An 18,993-nucleotide genomic window follows, 5' to 3' on the forward strand; every position below is an offset into this window, starting at 1 on the left:
ATTGATTTCTTTAGAATTTCACCTAAACGCTCTGCAATTTTCAAACAAATTGTCCAAGCAAATTGTCTTATCACAGGGACAAAAAGAATAAGTTTGAACAAATTTGTGAGACTAGATGGGAGGAGCACTTAAAGGCAATCATTTTGTTTAAGGATATGTTTATTGTTATCAGTAAGGCCATGAAGAAAATGCAATAACAAACTGTTCCAGATTCTGAATCTTCAAGCAAAGCTTATTCTTTGTTATATGCTATTGAGAAATACAGTGTTGTTGCAGCTATGGTTACTGTCAGTAAAGTTTTTAGTCTGTCACACAATTTGTCAACATCTTTGCAATTACAAACTATTGATCTTGTATGCTTTCTCAGACATTCTGACGATCTTAGGCATAAAGTTAGAGACATGACAGAGAGGAGTAAAGCTATGTTTCCTCCGCTTTTTACTGGAGGGCAATTTTTGCTGAACTGTGTCAAGACTACAAAATCAGCATTAGAGTGCCCAGATGAGCTCCAAAACAAACATATAGGAACAATTACGCAACAGCGTCAGATGATCCTGAAACGTATTACCAGCTTTCTGTATTTATCCCACTTATGGACTACTTTCTGCAGCAGCTGCGTCAGAGATTCTTTAGTCAAAGAAAGTTGCTGGAGTCACTGCAATACCTATTTCCTCAGCACTGTATTTCCCACGAAGAAAAAATAATAAAGGAATTATCAGATACTCTGATTTAGTTTTTGGTATCTTGATGCAGACAGCTATAGGGGAAGCTTGTAAGCTGAGTTAGCTCTGTGGAGGAGAATGTGGATACAATCGGGAAACATGGCAGCAGTTATTTCATTATGTGCTTAAAACATAGTGAACACTATGTGCGAGTGTTCTTTTACTACCATGAGAAGAGTGAAATCTTATACCAGGAGTGCCTCAGGTCAAGAATGGCTTATTGGATTTGTCTTATTATATATACACAGGGATGTCCCAGTCAACACAGAAGACCTTTTGGAGAAACTAGCCCACAACAGAAAAAGGCGGCTTGATTGTATTTTATAATTCGATATTTACAGTGTTGTCTGTATAAAGAATGTAGCTTATATTCTAAAAACTTTATTTTTCCTTTTTAACCAGCACTACCATCCCTCAGTCAAAATATCTGTCCCCTCCGAAATTTATCGCTGGGTTCGCCCCTGCCCAGGAAGGAAGGAGTGGTTCGCCCCTGACAAGGAACTTCATATGGAAGGAGTGTTTATAAAAACTTCGGAGGAGGGCTCATTTGATTGAAAATTGAAAATTCTATTGCCTTTTTTTTAGTCAAAAATAATTGGAGGGCAAAAAGCCCCCCCACGCCCTTTTTCCCCAAATACATCCGATAAAATGTTGGGATAGCCATTTTGTTAAAAATAGCCAAAGATCAGATAACAAAAACTGTGGTGTCGATAAAACCCCACAAGACCCGGGAACAGGCGGTGTAAATTATGCCCCGGGGGCATATAAGGTCTTCATAGAAGGGATGGTCGTATAAGCTTCGGAAGGGGCCCATTCCATTGTAAATCGGAATTTATAGAGCACTTTTTGAGACTCAAGAATGATCGGAGGGCAACTGCCCCCCTCCCGCCCTCTAGGTCCTTAAGCAACAAGAACAATAGGGAATTCCTCAAGACAGTGGGAAAACATTAGAATGAATATTTGATGTTTGGTGTTTTTGGTTTGTTTTTGGTGTTGTGATGGAAATGCATTGTGGTCTTCTTCGCTATTTACTCTAGGTCTTTTTTTCACCAAACACATCTGATCAAAATTTTGAGCTATTTGGTTCAAAATAGTCAAAAGATCAAATAACAAAACCCAAGGGTCGACACAATCCCCCACAGCCCGGGGGAGTGTTATAAGTTATGCCCCAGAAGCAGATGAGCTTTTATGTAAGGGGTGATCCTATAAACATCAGAAATAGCTCATTTGATTGGAAACTGAATGTCCTAGTTACCTTGTTAAGAGTCATCAAAAGTGATTAACGGGCATATACCCCTACCCACACCCTCTTTTCCCCAAGTGCATCCGATAGAAATTTTGAGATAGCTATTTTGTTTGAAATAGTCCAACAATCAGACGACAAAAACTTCGGGTCAACTTAACCCCCCTGAAACCCGGGGGAAGGGTTGTAAATTATGCCCGTGGGCATATAAGGTTTTTACGAAAGAGGCGGTGGTATAATCTTCGAAGGAGACTCAAATGATTGAAAATTGAAAGTTATAGTTCCCTTTTTAAGAGTCAAAAGAGATCCGATGGCAACTAACCTTCCCACTTCATATGAAAGGGATGGTCGCATGAACTTCGGAGGGGGTTCAATCGATCGGATTGAGAAACAGAAAGTCTTATATAGAACTTATATAGTCCCCTTTTTAGGAGCCAAATGTGATCAGAGGGCCCCCAAACCAAATAGCCCCCACGCCATTTTTTCCCCAAAGGCATCCGATGAAAATTGAAAAAATAGTTCTAAGATCAGAAAACAAAAACTCAGGAGGTCAACACAAGCCCCCAAGGCCCAGAGGCAGGCGTTTTTAGCTATGCCTTTGGAGCATATTTGGTTCTTATGGTAGGACTGCTGGTATAAACTTTTGAAGAATTCACTCGATTGGAAATCGAAAATTCCAATTCTATTTTTAAGAGTCAAAAGTGATCAGAGGTCAGCTACCCCCTAACCCCACGTTTTTTCGCAAAACCATCCGATAAACATTTTGAGATAGCCATTTTATTGAAAATAGTTCAGTCATCAGATAACAAAAATCCGGGGTCGACACAAACTTCAGAGCCCATTGGCATGTGTGTTAAGGTATACCCCGGGGACATAAAAGGTTTTTATGTAAGAGGTAGTCGTATTTACTTCACAGGTAGCATATTCGATTGGAAATTGAAAGCTTAAGTTATATTGTTAAGAGTTAAAAGAGATCAGAGGACATCGACCCCCCCCCCCACAGACACACCCTCTTTTCCTTAAATGTATCCAGTCAATTTGAGATAGGCATTTACTTCGAAATAGCCCAAAGATGAGATAGCAAAACTTCGGGATCGAAATTCCCCCCCCCCAAAAAAACTGGGGGAGCTAAGGGTTGTAACTTATGCTGCGGGGACATATAAGGTTTTGTGGAATAGGTGGTAGCATAAAGTTCGGAAGACACTCACCTGATTAGAAATTCAAAATTCTATTTCTCTTTTTAAGAGTCAAAAGCAATGCGATGGCAATTAGCCCCCCCACCAAATCCCTTTTTCCCCCAAATGCGTCCGATCAAAATTGTTTATAGCCATTTTGTTCAAAATAGACCAAAAAATTGTAACAAATCTTCAGGGATAACATAACCCCCCCCCCAAACCCGGGGGCAAGTGTTATTAGTTATACCCCCGGGGCACATAAGGTTTTTATGGAGCGGATGGTAGTATAAACTTCGGAAGTGGCTCATTCGATTGTAAGTCGGAATTTAGAGTGGCACTTCAAGTCAAAAGAGATCGGAGGGCAACTAGACCCTTCCCCCCTCGCAAGGCCTTTTTTTCCCCAAATACATCTGATCAACATTTTGAGATAGCCATTTTGTTCTAAACAGTTTAAAGACAAATGAACAAAAACCCCGGGGTTGGCACAGACCCTCTGAGCCCGGGGCAAGTGTAGTAAGCTATGCAACGGCGGCATATGAGATTTTTATGTAAGGAGAGGTCGTATAAACTTCAGAGGTGGATCATTTGATTAGAAATTGAAATTTCTATTTACCGTCTTAAGAGTCAAATGTGAACAAAGCGCATCTACCCCCCCCCCCGTAACACACACCCTCTTTTCTCCAAACACATTTAATCAAAATTTTGAAATTTTGAAATTTGAGCCATTTTGCTTAAAATAATCCAAAGATCAAATAAAAAACTTCGGGCTTAACATACCCCATCCCCAGAGCACAGGGGAAGGGTTGTTATTCATGCCCTGGGGCATATAAGGATGTTATGGAAAAGGTAGACTTCGGAGGGGACTAAAATGACTAGAAATCGAAAGTTCTAGTTCCCTTTTTGAGAGTCAAAAGTTATCTAATGGCAACTAGGTCCTCTTCTCACCTATCTTCTTTTCCTCAAATGCGTCCGATCGAAATTTTGAGATTTTTGTCTTGTCTAAAATTGACTAAAGATCATATACCAATAATCTGAGGTTTACACAGCCCCCAGAACCCGGGGAGAAGTTGTGTATATCATTCCCCAAGGCATATCAAGTTTTTTGCGGAATGAATGATCGTATTAACTTCATCGGGGGCTCATTCTATTGGAAATAAAAAGTTCTAGTTCCCTTTTTAAGAGTCAAAAGGGGCCAGAGGGCAACTAGCCCTTCTGCCCTTTTTACCCCGAATTCACCCGATCCAAATTTTGAGATGGCCACTTTGCTAAAATAAGTCAAAAGATCAGATAAAAAAAACTCCAGGGTCAACAGAACCCCCCAGAGCCCTGAGGCGAGCGTTGTATGTTATGTCCTGGGGGCATATAATGTTCTTATGCGGGGGTAAAAATAGTTCAAATATAAGATAATTCCAACCCCCATACCCACTCAAAAACCTTATAAGCGCTATTTTATTCCAAAACTTAAGGGACCTGGCCCCTGGCCTTCCTTGCATGCCTCCCCAAACGAACAAAAATTAAATAAACAATCATAGTAATCAAACAAACAATAGGTACTAATATAAATGAGTAAATAGATTTATAAAACGAGTGAAACTTAAATTGAAAATGCAAATCAAGCTAGAAAGAACAAAAATCTCTACAAACAGGAGTTTGAGTTTTGCCACCTTCTCTCACTGTAAAAGTCTAAAACCTACTGCGTCATTGGCACTTTACTGAAAACAAAATATATTACAAATATTTTCTTTTGTAATTATTACAATATTGAAATTTGGTAAAATTAAATTCTGAACTGATGAGCTTTCAGTAACTGATATCATTATGTATGAAATATTATTTTATTAGTTCTTTCCAAGACTGTTAAGACAAATATAGCTTCACTACTAACAAGAATTGGATACTACCCCCTTCCCTAGCTGTAAAAGTTTAGAGCCTACTGCGTCACTGGTGCTTAACAGAAAACGAATTATATTAGAAATATTTTCTTTTCCAGTTATTACAACATCGAAAATGAAAATAAAATAAAAGTGAAGTAAAATCTTGAACTGATGATCTTTCATCATAATATAATAACACTATATCAAACATTCAGACTGATTTTATTCGTACTTTCCGAGATTATTCAAGCCATATATAGTTTTCAGTAAAGCGCCAATGACTTAGCAGGTTTTAAACTTCTATAGTAAGAGAAGGAGACAAAACCCAAACTCTTGTTTGTAGTGATTTTTTTCCGTTTCAAGCTTGATTTGCATATTCAATTTAGGCTTTGCTAGTTTTAAGATGTATTTATTCATTTATATTAGTACCTGTTGTAAGTTTTTTGCTATGATTGTTTATTTAATTTCTGTTCGTTTTGAGTTTCATTTATTCTTTAATAGCTATTGTAGGTTTCTATTTCTTCTGATTTTAAGTTTAATATGGCCTCTACTTTTCTTTAAAACACTTCTGTTTCGGGATGTTTGTTTTAATTAATACCAAATAATTTCCGATAAAACACCTGAAAAATTTAGCTTTCATAAGGGCTTAATATGTGTTCTCTCTTCGAAATTTATAGATAAGTTATTTATATAATGGATATTTCAAAATTATTTTCGGCCAGAATCCCTGGGAAGATATGCATTACCTTGCCTCAAGAGACATTTAGATTGTGCATATTACAAACATTCTCATTTAGAGAGAGAGAGAGAAAAAAAATAGTTCTAAAATAGCACAAAGTGCTATTTTAGAACTGCAGAACATGCTACACCAAATGACCAATTAGTAGCACTTTCGTACTACAATTTTTCTTTTTGTCTTGGACGAAATAATGAAGATTTTAAAAAAGGCAAAAGAATTAACAAAAAGCGTTGAGCGCCTTTTCCCCGTATTTTTGTCGAAAGACTGTCGAAAAGCTGATATTATCAAGGACCGCTGTATTTGTTTCGAGAGATTGTCACTGAGTTAGAAATAACCAGACATGAAAAGATTAAAAACTTGATCTAAAACAAACCCAAGTACACTTAAACGGACCATGTGCGTGTCGCGGCGCAAGCTGCGACATACGTAATTTTTTTTTACTGTAGCACCAAAAGTCGATGTGTAGCACACAAATTTGGGCAATTCTAGCATCTTAGGACCTGACGATGGTGGTAGTCCTGATAGAGAACGTTCCATGGCCGTACAGAACAGAGTGTCGAGTGGAGTTTTTTGCTTTCTTTTTTTCTTTTAATGGATAATCTATAATCAAGTTTTCGTAATCACAGTTTGGAATAGGCCGTAAAAGCCGTAAGGCCTATTGACGACTGTTTATTGTATTGTATTTTGTTTTTGATCAATTCTCTCTCTGAAAAAAGACAACGGGCCAGAACTGGAAAAACATAGGATGTCAGAGAGGGCGATATCCTGCTCAACCCCCTCTGCATATTTGCCTGCGAGGAAGGGGATTATATTACCCTGCAATTGCGTCCAACCCATAGAAAGGGCTCTATAGTGCACATTTTCCGTTCGATAGAGCACGCCTCAAATATTCTACTAGCATCAGCTCGAAACAATCATCCCTCATGATCATTTAGCAGGCCAATATTGGGAGAAGGGGTGCAAAGCCCTTCACTCATGAAGGACTGCATTTCCTCTGAATATTCAAACCAAAATGTTTTGATTTGGCCACTTCCACCTATCATTCGGGATCTACATAGTTTGTTCATTAGAGTAAAAAGGGGGAAGTTCATTGGTATCTTGAAAATATTGCGGAAGCAAATTTTTATTCTATCCAAATTTCAACAGGATGTAAAGTTCTCACATTTCTAATTTGATAACAAATGGATAAATAATGGTATATTTGAAAATAATGGTATTTGAGAATAAATGGTATGCAGGGATTTGGCCACTTCCTCGAAACGTTTAGATCTAAAATACTCTTGTCTGAGGTATCTGTAAGATTCTTAGTCCAACAACACAAAACAAGCCTTTACTCCGACAGTTCATTTACGAGGCCTTCTCTAACACGTTCCTTCTAAATTCCGACTGTATATAAAAGTATGGCAGGCAAATATAGATCAATAATTTAATAGCAAAATAATCTACAATCAAGGTTACTTATCTGCCTAATCAAATTGACGATTGGTCATATCTATAAACAATCATTGCACAGGTTTCTTGGATCTCCTCGTCAGATAAAGAGGGGCTTCCTCCCCCCATGCAGCCTCCTTTAACTGAGTGAAAAGATTGCATTCATGTTGCCTCAGACTAAGACTATATAGAAGGAGGGAGTTCAAAAGTATTTCCTTTAGGTTGCTAAATTAACCGTTGGGGTACATGAGCACTGCGAGGAGGGGAATGGTCATGGATGGAGCAATTTCAGAAGTCAGTATGACTCTCTTCTATGCTGAATACCTCTCGGCAGGCATCGTAAGGTCTTCAAATTGGAATCAGCAGTAATTCTATTCCGGGAGCAACCAGGGGCGTATCCGGGATTTTTGTTCGGGGGGGGGCGGGCAAAAGAACTTCTCAGACAATAAATTTTGGAATGAACGCGATCCAAACCGGGAGTCAACCAGGGTATGGCCTTACTTTATACCGCATACATAAGTCGTTTTTATAATGACTTATTAATGACTATTTTATTAATGACTTTTATAAACATTACTTATTTATAAATCCTTTCAGTTTTCCCACTTTCCACAATTACTGTACCCTCTTTTTCTTTGCAGCATATGATTTCAGAAGTTTTATTTTTTCCGAAGATTAAATTTTTGTTTACATGTGAAGTAAAGTAATGTAGGCACTCTGCTTTTAAGCGGCAACTACCCCCGCTTGCCGTCTATACAAGCGGCCAGTACCCCCAGATGACTACACAGATACAAGTGGCCAGTACCCCCGGATGACTACACAGATAAAAATAGCCGGTACCACCTGGCCGCTAATACAAGACGCAAGTGCCCACGGGTGACTACAGAGACACAAGCGGCCATACCCCCAGATGACAGACCCAGATGACTACACAGATACAAGCGGCCAGTAGCCCTTTCAAATCCCGATCCCTTCACTTTTTAAACTTCTTTAAGACGAAGGTGAGTGTTACGCAATAGGACTTGTTAGAGGACACTAGTCCAGCGGGGAATCCCCGGTACTGAAGGAGAAACACACATGGGGTGATATGTAATTACGATGAACATGTGGTTGTTACATAATACTTCAAGAGATTTTTTTCAAGATTTCGTTCTCTTCAGGGTCTCGTTTTCTTTCAAGATAACTTTTTCTTTCAATGCGTTTTTTCTTCGGGATTTTATTTTCTTTCAAGGTGTTTTTTTTTCAAGACATTTTTCCGGGGGTCCCTTATAATCTAAAGAACTTTGTCCGAACTAGGATTCGAAAGGGACTTCCCTTCGATAGAATGAAGCGCTGGAAAGTTAAACAATGAAGCGCTTCGAACATTATAATTCGAGGAATACTTTCGACATGATAACCTATTTCAACCAAGGAGAATCTCCTGCGCTCCTTCTAGAACGATTAAATAGATTGTGTGTTCCCATATGGCTGCAATCATTGACATGCAGGGGGAAAATCGATTACTAGAAATTGCTATATTAGATGCACCTGCATGTTATAGCGTTATCAATTCTCTAAAGTGACCTAAACCTGTTAAGTTAGCTATTGAATTAATTAAATGTTACATGTTATTGGCTTTAGATTTTTCATTGCGTAAATGATTACGTATTAAAGATTTGTCCTGGAACAAAAATTCTAAAGAATGAAGGCTTTTCTACATACAACTTTTATTAATAAAAACAAATTTACAAGTATTATAAAAACACAGAAAAAAACAATTTAAACACAACAAACGAAAATACAAAACGTAAAAAAAGCTTATAAAGGATAAAAATAAAGTAAAAAGAACCATGAATTAAAGAAAGGCAGGGGACAAAGCGACCATTTCAATGGGAAGAGTCGTTATTAGAGATAAATTGAAGCTATATCTCTGAGAGGTCTTAATGAAAATGCATCGTCTCTAATACTCTATTAGAGGCACCTGCAAGAAAAAGAGCCACATTTTTGTATTCGGTTATTTCTGAGAGGTTTTAATGAAAATGCCACGTTTCTTTGAGCCAAGAATATGGATATTTCATGCTACCGCTACAACATATGGCTGGCCAATATGTGGCCCACGCCCCTAGCATGCAGTTCCAGAGAGGAGGCATTCGTTATTAGGAATAAATCTGTGACAATACTTGGCTTGCCCACCCCCTAGCAACATTTCCGGGAGAGAGTTGTTATTAGAGATAAATGTAAGCTATATTATGAGTTTTTTCGGAGAGGTATATTAATGAAAATGCATAAAAATAACTTGCAAGAAAGAGACACATTTTTGCATTAGGTTAATTCTGAGAGGTTTTAATGATAATGCCACGTTTCTTTGAGCCATGACTATGCATATTTCACCCCATCGTGACAAAATACGGCTGGTCCTCCCCAAGCGGCCGATTCCAGAGGGGAGTATTGTTATAACAGATAAGTTTAATCCATGTTCAGAGTTATTTCCGAGAAGTCTTAATGTAAATGTCACGTTTCTATTACTTTACTTGACACACCTGCAAGAAAAAATAACCTATTTTTGCATTCGGCTATATCTGAGAGGTTTTAATGAAAGTGCCAAGTTTCTTTGAGCCAAGAATATGCATATTTCCCGCGGCCAATATGTGGCCCACGCTCCTAGCATAGAATTCCAGAGAGGTGACATTTGTTTTTAGGGATAAATTTAAACCATATTACAAATTATCTCTGAAAGGTCTTAGTGAAAATGCCAGGTTTCTTTGAACCAAGACTATGCATATAAACGCCAACGTGACAATATGTGGCTGGCCAAGATCCCTCTAGCCAGCAATCGCAGAGGGGAAGCTTGCTTTTAGAGACAAATATAAACCATATTAAGAGTTATTTCTGAGAGGTCTTAGTGAAAATTCAACGCTCCTTTAAGCAGAAACTATGCAAATTCTCGCCACCGTGACAGTAGGCATGGAGAGAGACAAAACACGCAGAGGGAAAACGCACACACACACAAATAAAACCATACAAAGTCAGACACACAGGCATACACACAGACAGACGCACAGCACAAAGAGCGAGACAAAACACAGAGCTGAAAGAAAACACACACACACACACACAACCGAAAGAAGTCAGACACACAGGCAAGCACACAATCAGCCACAAAGGCACGGAATGAGACAAAAACACACAGAGCGAAACACACACACACACACACACATCCACGCAAAGTCAGACACCAAGGCAAAGAAACAATCAGTCACAGAGGCATGAAGAGGGAGATAAAAACACACAGAGGGATATCAAACAAAGACAAACAGTCACACAAAGTCAGACACGCAAGCAAACATATTCAGACACACGGGCACGGATAGAGAGACAAAAACACACAGAGCGGCAAAACACACACAAACACTCACATAACCACACAAACTCAACCACATACAGATACAAATTCAGACACACAGGCATGGAAAGAGAGAGAAACACAAAGAGAGAAAAACACAAACATACACACGACGACACAAAGTGAGAGATGCAGGCACACAAACAGTTTGACAGAAAGGCACGGAGAGACAAAAATGCACAGAAGAAAAAATACATACACACACAAAGTCAAACACAGAGGCACACACAAAGTCAGACACATAGGCACAGAGAAAGAGACACAAATATACAGAGGGAAAAACAGATAGACCCAAAGCCATACAAAGTCAGACACACAGGCACATACACACAGTTAGACACACAGGCACGGATATAGAAACAAAAGCATGGAGGGAAAACACACGCACACAACTAAACAAAGTCAGACTTACAGGGACACACACGTCGGACACACAGACACGGAGAGAGAGAGACAAAAATACACAGAGAAAAACACACACACAAACAACCACGAAAAGTCAGACAAAGGAACACGCAGTCAAACACACAGGCACACGCACTCATTCAGAGACAAAGGCACGGAGAGAGAAACAAAAACACGGAGAGGGAAGACATATGCCCACACAAACAACCACACAAAGTCAGACACACAGACAAACACCGTCAGACACACAGGCACGGAGAGAGAGAGACAAAAACACACAAGGGGAAAAACACACCTACACACAACCACGAAAAGTCAGATACACAGGCACACACAGTCAGACACACAGACACGGAGAGAGCAAAAAAACACACAGAGGGAAAAACAAAGAAGTACACAACTACAAAAAGCCAGACAAAGAGGCACAAACACAGTCACACATACACGAACTGATAGAAAGACAAAAAAACAGAGAATTGAACAAACACAAAAAAACCAACCGCAGTCAGACAAACAGGCAATCACAAACAGTCAGACACAAAGGTACAAAGAAAGAGACAAAAACAAACAGAGGGAAAAACCCATACGCACACACAACCACACAAAGTCAGACACACACACAATCAGACACACAGGCACGGAGAGAGAGACAAAAACAAATAGAGGGAATCACACACACACAGACACACAAACACAAAACCGCGCAAAGTCAGATACATAGGCACACACAGAGTCAGAGAAAAAGGCAAGGGGAGAGAGACGAGAAACAGAGGGAAACAAATATACACACACAAACACACACAATCAGAAAAAGCCAGACACACAGGCACATATACAGTGGAGAAAAACATACACATGGAGAGAGAGAAAAAAGCACACAGAGGGAAAACAAAACATGAAACCACACGAAGTCAAACACACAAGCAAACACAAAGTCAGACAAACAGGAAAACGCAAACTCACACAGCCAAAACCACATAAACTCACAAACACAGGCACAAACAGTCAGATCACAGGCACGGAGACAGAGACAAAAAAAGAGGGAAAACATACGAACACAGGCACAAACACAGTCAGACAAAAAGGCACAGAGAGAGAGACAAAAAACAAGAAGGGAAACACAAACACACACGCACACACACGCACGCACGTTCACCCACACACATACACAGCCAGACAAAGCCAACCACATAGGCAAATACACAGTCAAACACACGGACATGGAGAGAGAGACAAAAGCACACAAAAGGAAAACAAAAACACACACCCACACGAAGCCAGACAAACAGGCAAATACAGAGTCAGACTCACAGGCACAGAGAGAGAGAGAGAGAGAGAGAGAGAGAGAGAGGAGAGAGAGACAAAGAAGCACATACAACCACACAAAACTCAGACACAGAGGCACAAACAAAGTCAGACACACAGGCACGGAGAGAGACACAGCACATAGAGGGAAAACAAACACACAAAACCACGAAAAGCAAGACACACAGGCACACACATCGTCATACATACAGGCACGGAGAGAAAGACATAAACACATAGTATCTGACTATGTGTGGTTGTGTGTTTGTGTGTTTTTCCCTATGAATGTTTTTGTCTCTCTCTCTCTCTCTCCGCGCCTGTTTTTGAATGTGTATATGCCAATGTGTCTGACTTCTTGTGGTTGTGTGTGTATGTGAGTTTCCCCTATGTGTGTTTTTGTCTCTCCGTGCCTTCTGTCTGACTGTGTGTGTGCATGCATGTCTGACTTTGTTTTGTTGTGTGTGTGTGTGTATTTCTCTGTGGGTGTTTGTGTCTCTCTCTCCGTTCCTGTGTATCTGACTGTGTCTGACTTTATGTTGTTGTGTGTGGTATCTGCCAGTAATGGGGTTTTTCTTTAAGTTTAAATGGTCGATTCTAGTGCAAACGAATAATTTTGCAGGAAGATACCCGAAAAATACCCTATATGCTAAGACCAGCCCGCAATATTGTCTGATAACATCCTCTAAAGCATTCCTTAACAAGCAAGTGTACTTCAGATGTAGGCAAATTTCAGTAATCGATTTTTCAACCTGCATGTCAGTTATTACAATCATATGTGAACACGCAATCAATAGCTTAATTTTTCTAGTATGCGCAAACAGGGGATTCTCCTCGCATGCAATAAGCGACCATGTAGAATGTATTAGCCGAATCAAAATATTAGAAAGGGTTTCACGGTCCAATTGGTTATTGCTCCATTCCATTGAGGGGGAATCCCTTTCGAATCCTACTGTGGACAATAACTCCTCAGTTAATAAAGGTTCCCTGAGAAAAACATCATGAAAGAAAAACAAACGCCTTGAAAAAAAATGAAACCTTGAAGAAAAAAAGTACTTTCAAAAAAATCCCAAAGAAAATGAAATCTCTTAAAATATTATGTAACATCCCCCGTGTACATCGTCAATACGTGATACCCTACGTGTGCGCTGGCATTACACAACAACTCAGGTGTGCACTGTCATTATGTAACACCCAAGTGTGCACTTTCATTGCGTAACACCCACATGTTTACTGCCATTATGTAGCCGTCCTTAGTTACAACCGGGGATTTCCCCACGGGCCTCTGAAGTCTAGCATGGCAGGCAATATTGGGTCATTCCCAATAAATCTACCAAATCACAAAAGATTACATCACCTTTAAAAGTAAACAACACCCTGTTACGTAGCAACCAAACCCAATTAAATAACTAGCAAAGCCTATTATGTAGCATGCACCTGCGTCTCTTAGAAAACATTTTATGACCTAACATGCATCTGCTGGCTCTCATGGGAATGACGGATGGAATGGCAGGATAGAGTTTTCATAGGATCCAGGGATAAGGCTCTCATAAAAATCATGGAGGGGATACTACTCAGTCCCAGAAAGCAATAACTGTTCGGTTCTAAAAAATTTTAAATTGAGACCAGTTCATGGTAAATTTAATCGACCAAAACAAGCATTGCTTAATCTGCTCCTTGAATTAAAATAAGCTCTAATATATTTGAAGTACTTACAAGAGAAATGTCTTCTCGTGACGAAAGTCTCATCAGTCTTGGTGCAACTATCCCTTTCCGATTATTAACCAAGGCCGATGTTGGGAGCAAATCCCATTCGCCGTCTAGCTCACTATCAGTCTCATTCATGGTAATGAAGCAAGGTTAAGTATAATGAGCCTAAAATTCAAGAGATTCCCTGATTAGAAATTAGTTGAAACAACAAAGACAACTGCTGAAATGTCGTATAAAAAGAAAATTACAACCATGAAAATAAAAAAAGAATTCGTTCCAATCCTATAAGGCGACACCCTAGGGGGAAATATAACAGAATAGCTAAACTCTAAAAGCTGCAAATTTTCATTGGGAGTCAAAGGAGAGGAGAGAGGACGGTTAAACTCCCCCCACATAATGCTTAAAACACAACAAGAGCAAAAGATTTAAGAAAAATACCATAAATAAACATAAACAGGAGTTGAAACAACAGACCTTAGCAATTTTGGACAAGAACCAGACTTTTTAAAGCACCATACCCCAACCCTCCATCTCTGCTACTAAGTGCCGAAGGGTACTTATTTTACAACAACCCATTGACTTTGTTTAAATTATTTTGGACATTCTATTTTACAGTCAAACGCCTTTTTGACAAAACTGATAAGTAATTCATTCTATGAACAAGAACTTACCACTAATAATAGTAGGGTTACCATCATCCTTACTCATAACTAGTGTGATTTCCACCTTACTATTAACATCATGTATATCGTATTTTAAACGTTGTTTACGATACTTTCAAAGATTAGAACATCCTCGTACGCTCTTTATGTGAAATACCTCACTCTCCTCCCCGTGCCTTACCGAAATTTGGTGTGCTTGCGCAGCCCACGTAATGCAGGCATAGGCAAGGTGGTTAGGAAGTTTTGACTTACAATCTGGAGACATTAGACCAATAATGAATTTTGAATGTTCATTTAGAAAAGTAAAAAAAAAAAAAAAGGCGAAATGGGAATTACAACAGATACTTGTGTATTTTTCCGACCTCACTCATATTCCTGATATGAGTAAAACTAGTTTCTCTGTCTGCATTTGGTTATAATTAGCTTAAACTGAGTGAGATAAATTACTATACAGGTATACTTTAATTATATATTTAATATATACAGTTGTTTAGGTTGGGTATTTAATATAATGCTTTCTGGGCGGCCTGCTTTCCATAATTCTCTGTTATAGTTTCCATAATTTTGTTACTAAAGTTTTAAATTTCATCAGATTTTGGCTTATGTCATTATAATTCACCTAACTACACCTATTGAGAGTCGTCGGTACAATACACAAGTACCTTACAACAAATCAGAAAAGTGCACAAACGTGTTCCTCAAATAGATTCCTATTAGCTTTACATATTAACATATTAATGATCATATTAACTTTACAGTTTAATTTATTATTACAGTTATCTGTGTTACTAACCACCGCAGCTTAGATACCAATATACAGTTATGAAAACTCCTATCTAGAAGCTTTTGGTACAGAGCTCTGAACTTGGCGTCTCCTCCAAGCCCGTGCTCTGATGCGTAGATCGTGCTGCAACATCATAGTTGGGAACGCAATCTTGTTTTGTTGCATACAAAGCTGAGATACCAATACCAGTTTCCTCTTACCAATTAGATACCAATACCAGTTTCCTGTCTCCAGCCGCTAGCATCCCTACCCCGCACTGTGTTCCAAAAATAAATTGAGTTTTCATAACTGTATATTGGTATCTAAGCTATGCTAACCACCCACAATGTAAATTTGTCATCTTTTACTAGATACATACATTTGACCACTGAGTAAACCTGCCACTTGGAAAAGAAAACTTCAAAATTCGCGCGTCAGCAACTACCTTGTTCAAAGGAAAGTTAGATAAATCAATAATATCAATTTGTCTTAATTTATTATTTATGTTTCTTCGGTCACTATTCATTAGAACTGCCTATGTTTCGCTTCTTATTATAACCCAACTCAGTAAAATTTGTACCAACTTATCAGAGAATAGAAAAAACAATAAGTGAACGTCCTAGCTCAAGGCGACTATTTGCTAGGCTAACCTTCTTATCTTTCTTCTTTTTTTCAAAAAAGATAGAAGTGACATTCCTGCATCATGTAACTAGGATTCATACGAATCTAATAAAAACACTCCAACAATGAAGCTCATGCATAATAATATGCAGCATGTTTCTATTAATCACGTTATCCACTTTCCTTCCAATCTATGTCCATTTTTGATACCGCTTCGAATTATGTTTTGTCCACATTCCACTGGAATTTACTCAAGCGATACTAAACTTCATCGAGTCGAAACTACAGAGACCTGTTTTAACAAATAGCCTATGACGTGATACTAAATGTGAGGCAGGGGGGGGGCAACTGCCTTCCTCAGACTCCATTTTGCCCACACAGCCCCGCCTTCCCAGGTAATTTTTTTCAAAAGTCTTGTCGAAACTAAGATAGCCTTCATAATTCACGCAGATCTTAAGTATATATTTGCCTTTATGGTACTATATGGCTCACTTTTCAGTTTTCACTGTCATGTTTCCTTGGCTTTGGAATATTGGCTCCAAAATTCCCTCTCCCCCAGGATTTTGACGAAATTGTATCACTGGTAAGATACCCAGTAGTCGGTCAGCTAATATACTCTTTGACAGCTAAATCATTGTAAAAATCTCAATCATACCACCTACAACAGCGTCTTCCAAACTGGGAGGCGCGCCTCCTTAGGGAGGCACGGACTAGTCTATGGGGGGGGGCGAATATTAGACAGGGTTAAAAAAACATCGAATGAAATTAAAACCACGAAATCACGCAAAATATCCCGACTCTTTCGAGACTGACGGGGTTTACTGGCCAAGGATGAACAAAAGCTCTATCACCATCTTAAGGTAAAAATTGGCGAGATTCTACAGATACCGTTGAATAGTCCTTTCATGGGTATAATTAATTGGACGATCATGACAATCGCCATAAACCCCCCCCCCTTCCTGAAAAATGTCTGTATACTTCTCAATATCCAATACTATACGTAAACAATGGACAAAGTTCATAGCTTGCGGCCCTTCTCCTGTGGATTGTGGGGGCCCAGTCATCCACAAAGACGTAGTTATTATATTTTTGTTTACACTGAAAAAATGGCTAGCTCAAAATTTTCCTCGGACGACTTTGGGAAAAATAAGAGCGCGAGCGAGGCTAGCTGAACTCCAATATTTTGGTCAATTAAAAAGGGCACTGGAACTTCTGATTTCCAATCAAATGAGGCCCCTCTCAATCTTTGGTGATCACTAGCTCGGTACGATCACCCCCGGGGAAAAAAAAAATAAAAAAAGCAAAAAAAAAAATAAACACGTATCCGTGCTCTTTTTTCCGGTAAGAAAAAAAAATCAAAATTACACCTTATTGGCCATATGAACTTGAAACCTTTGAAGTAAAGCTCTCTGGTATGCTGACTCTGATGGTGTCATTTTCATTAAGATCGCTTGATGTTTTGGGTGTTTCCTCCTTTTTCTTAAAAAAAAAATTGGGCAAATTATCTTAGGTTTGTAACCTTTGATGAGTAACATTAAATTTGATGAGTTCTATATATTTTGAATAAGTATCAAAATTTGATTCTTTTGATGTATTAAATAAAAAAAAACTAGTTTTTTTAATTGAAAGTAAGGAGCGACATTAAAACTTGAAACGAACAGAAACTACTCCGTATATGAAATGGGTTGTCCCCTCCGCAATCCCTCGCTCTTTACGCTAAAGCTTGACTCTTTGCCACAATTCTACTTTTTAAAACAATTAAAAACTTTAGCGTAAAGAGCGAGATTCTATAAGGTTCTCTGATACACTGAATGCGATGGTGTGAATTTCGTTAAGATCATATGACTTTTAGGGGGTATTTCCCAGTATTTTCTAAAATAAGGCAAATTTTCTCAGGCTCGTAACTTTTGATGACAAATACTAAATTTGATAAAACGTATATATTTAAAATCAGCATAAAAATCCAATTCTTTTGATGTATCTTTTAGCATCGACATTCCGTTTTTAGAGTTTCGTTTACTATTGAGCCGGGTCGCTCCTTACTACAGTTCGTTACCACGAACTGTTTGATCTATTATTATCAATACTCTATTTCTTATAGTTTTGGTTACTATTGAGCCGCATCTCTACTTACTTATCCCGAACTGTTTAAAAATATGAGTGAGGAACTTAAAGATGTTTATACAATTACATCAAAATTTACAAACTACATAAAAACCGTCTGTTATAAGTACCCAGCTCTAAATGGGCACCTGGAAAAACCTCGGGAAGGTTAGCAGGAAGGGTGCGTGAAAGCACAAGGTGGGCCCCTGCTCTCCAGTGCACTTCCCGGCTGAAGGGCCATGAAACAGTGATCAACATCGCCGGTTTGGACCTTAAGGATCTAGTGCCGTCTTATTTATTTATAAGTTAGATTATTTACAAAGCTATGTTGGTTGAATGCTCGAAGTTTCATTTGACAGTCAGACCCTCATCCCATCTAGCCTATGCCCACCACTTAAAGTATGGATGCTTAAAGTCGTTGAATGGTTAGACTATTTCTCTGGCGGTAATAAATCGTTAAACATGTACCAACAATTTAGTCCATTATCATGCCCATATTCACCGCTTAAAGCACGGATGCCTTCAAGCCGTGGCTAGTTGCAAATATATTTGCAAATAGTCAATATAATTGCAAATTTGCTCCCCCAGCGGGAATTAGCATGGGAGAACCTCAACAGGTTGACTCTAGTTCAGCATTGTGGAGTGACATGCATGAGAGGAAAATTTTCAAGTAAACTACCGTCAACCAGCGTGTGTTCCCCGGAGAGACCCTCCAACAAGGTTGACTCTAGTTCGGCATTGTGTAGTGACATGCATCATGAGAGGTGTAGCATAAATGAGAGACAGTAACAACGGCGATCAAAGGGGTAAAATGAACCTTGACTTGATGCCCACTTAATTGGACAATCTGTCTTGGCTTTT

General features: G+C 38.9%; 1 protein-coding gene and 1 long non-coding RNA gene across 4 annotated transcripts in view; both read right to left on the bottom strand.

Moving 5' to 3' along the window:
• LOC136033991 (serine/arginine repetitive matrix protein 2-like) overlaps positions 1 to 14,154 on the bottom strand; it is a 47,271-nt gene extending 33,117 nt beyond the window's left edge. The window contains exon 1 of the mRNA XM_065715027.1: positions 13,990 to 14,154. Within this exon, the coding sequence (XP_065571099.1) occupies positions 13,990 to 14,118 (129 nt within the window). The 5' untranslated portion in view covers positions 14,119 to 14,154. The remainder of the gene's footprint in view (positions 1 to 13,989) is intronic.
• Positions 1 to 18,993, bottom strand: part of LOC136033997 (uncharacterized) — a 501,602-nt gene that overhangs the window by 307,772 nt on the left and 174,837 nt on the right. The window lies entirely within an intron of this gene.

This window comes from Artemia franciscana, chromosome 12 (genome assembly GCF_032884065.1).
Source record: "Artemia franciscana chromosome 12, ASM3288406v1, whole genome shotgun sequence".
NCBI lineage: Eukaryota > Metazoa > Arthropoda > Branchiopoda > Anostraca > Artemiidae > Artemia > Artemia franciscana.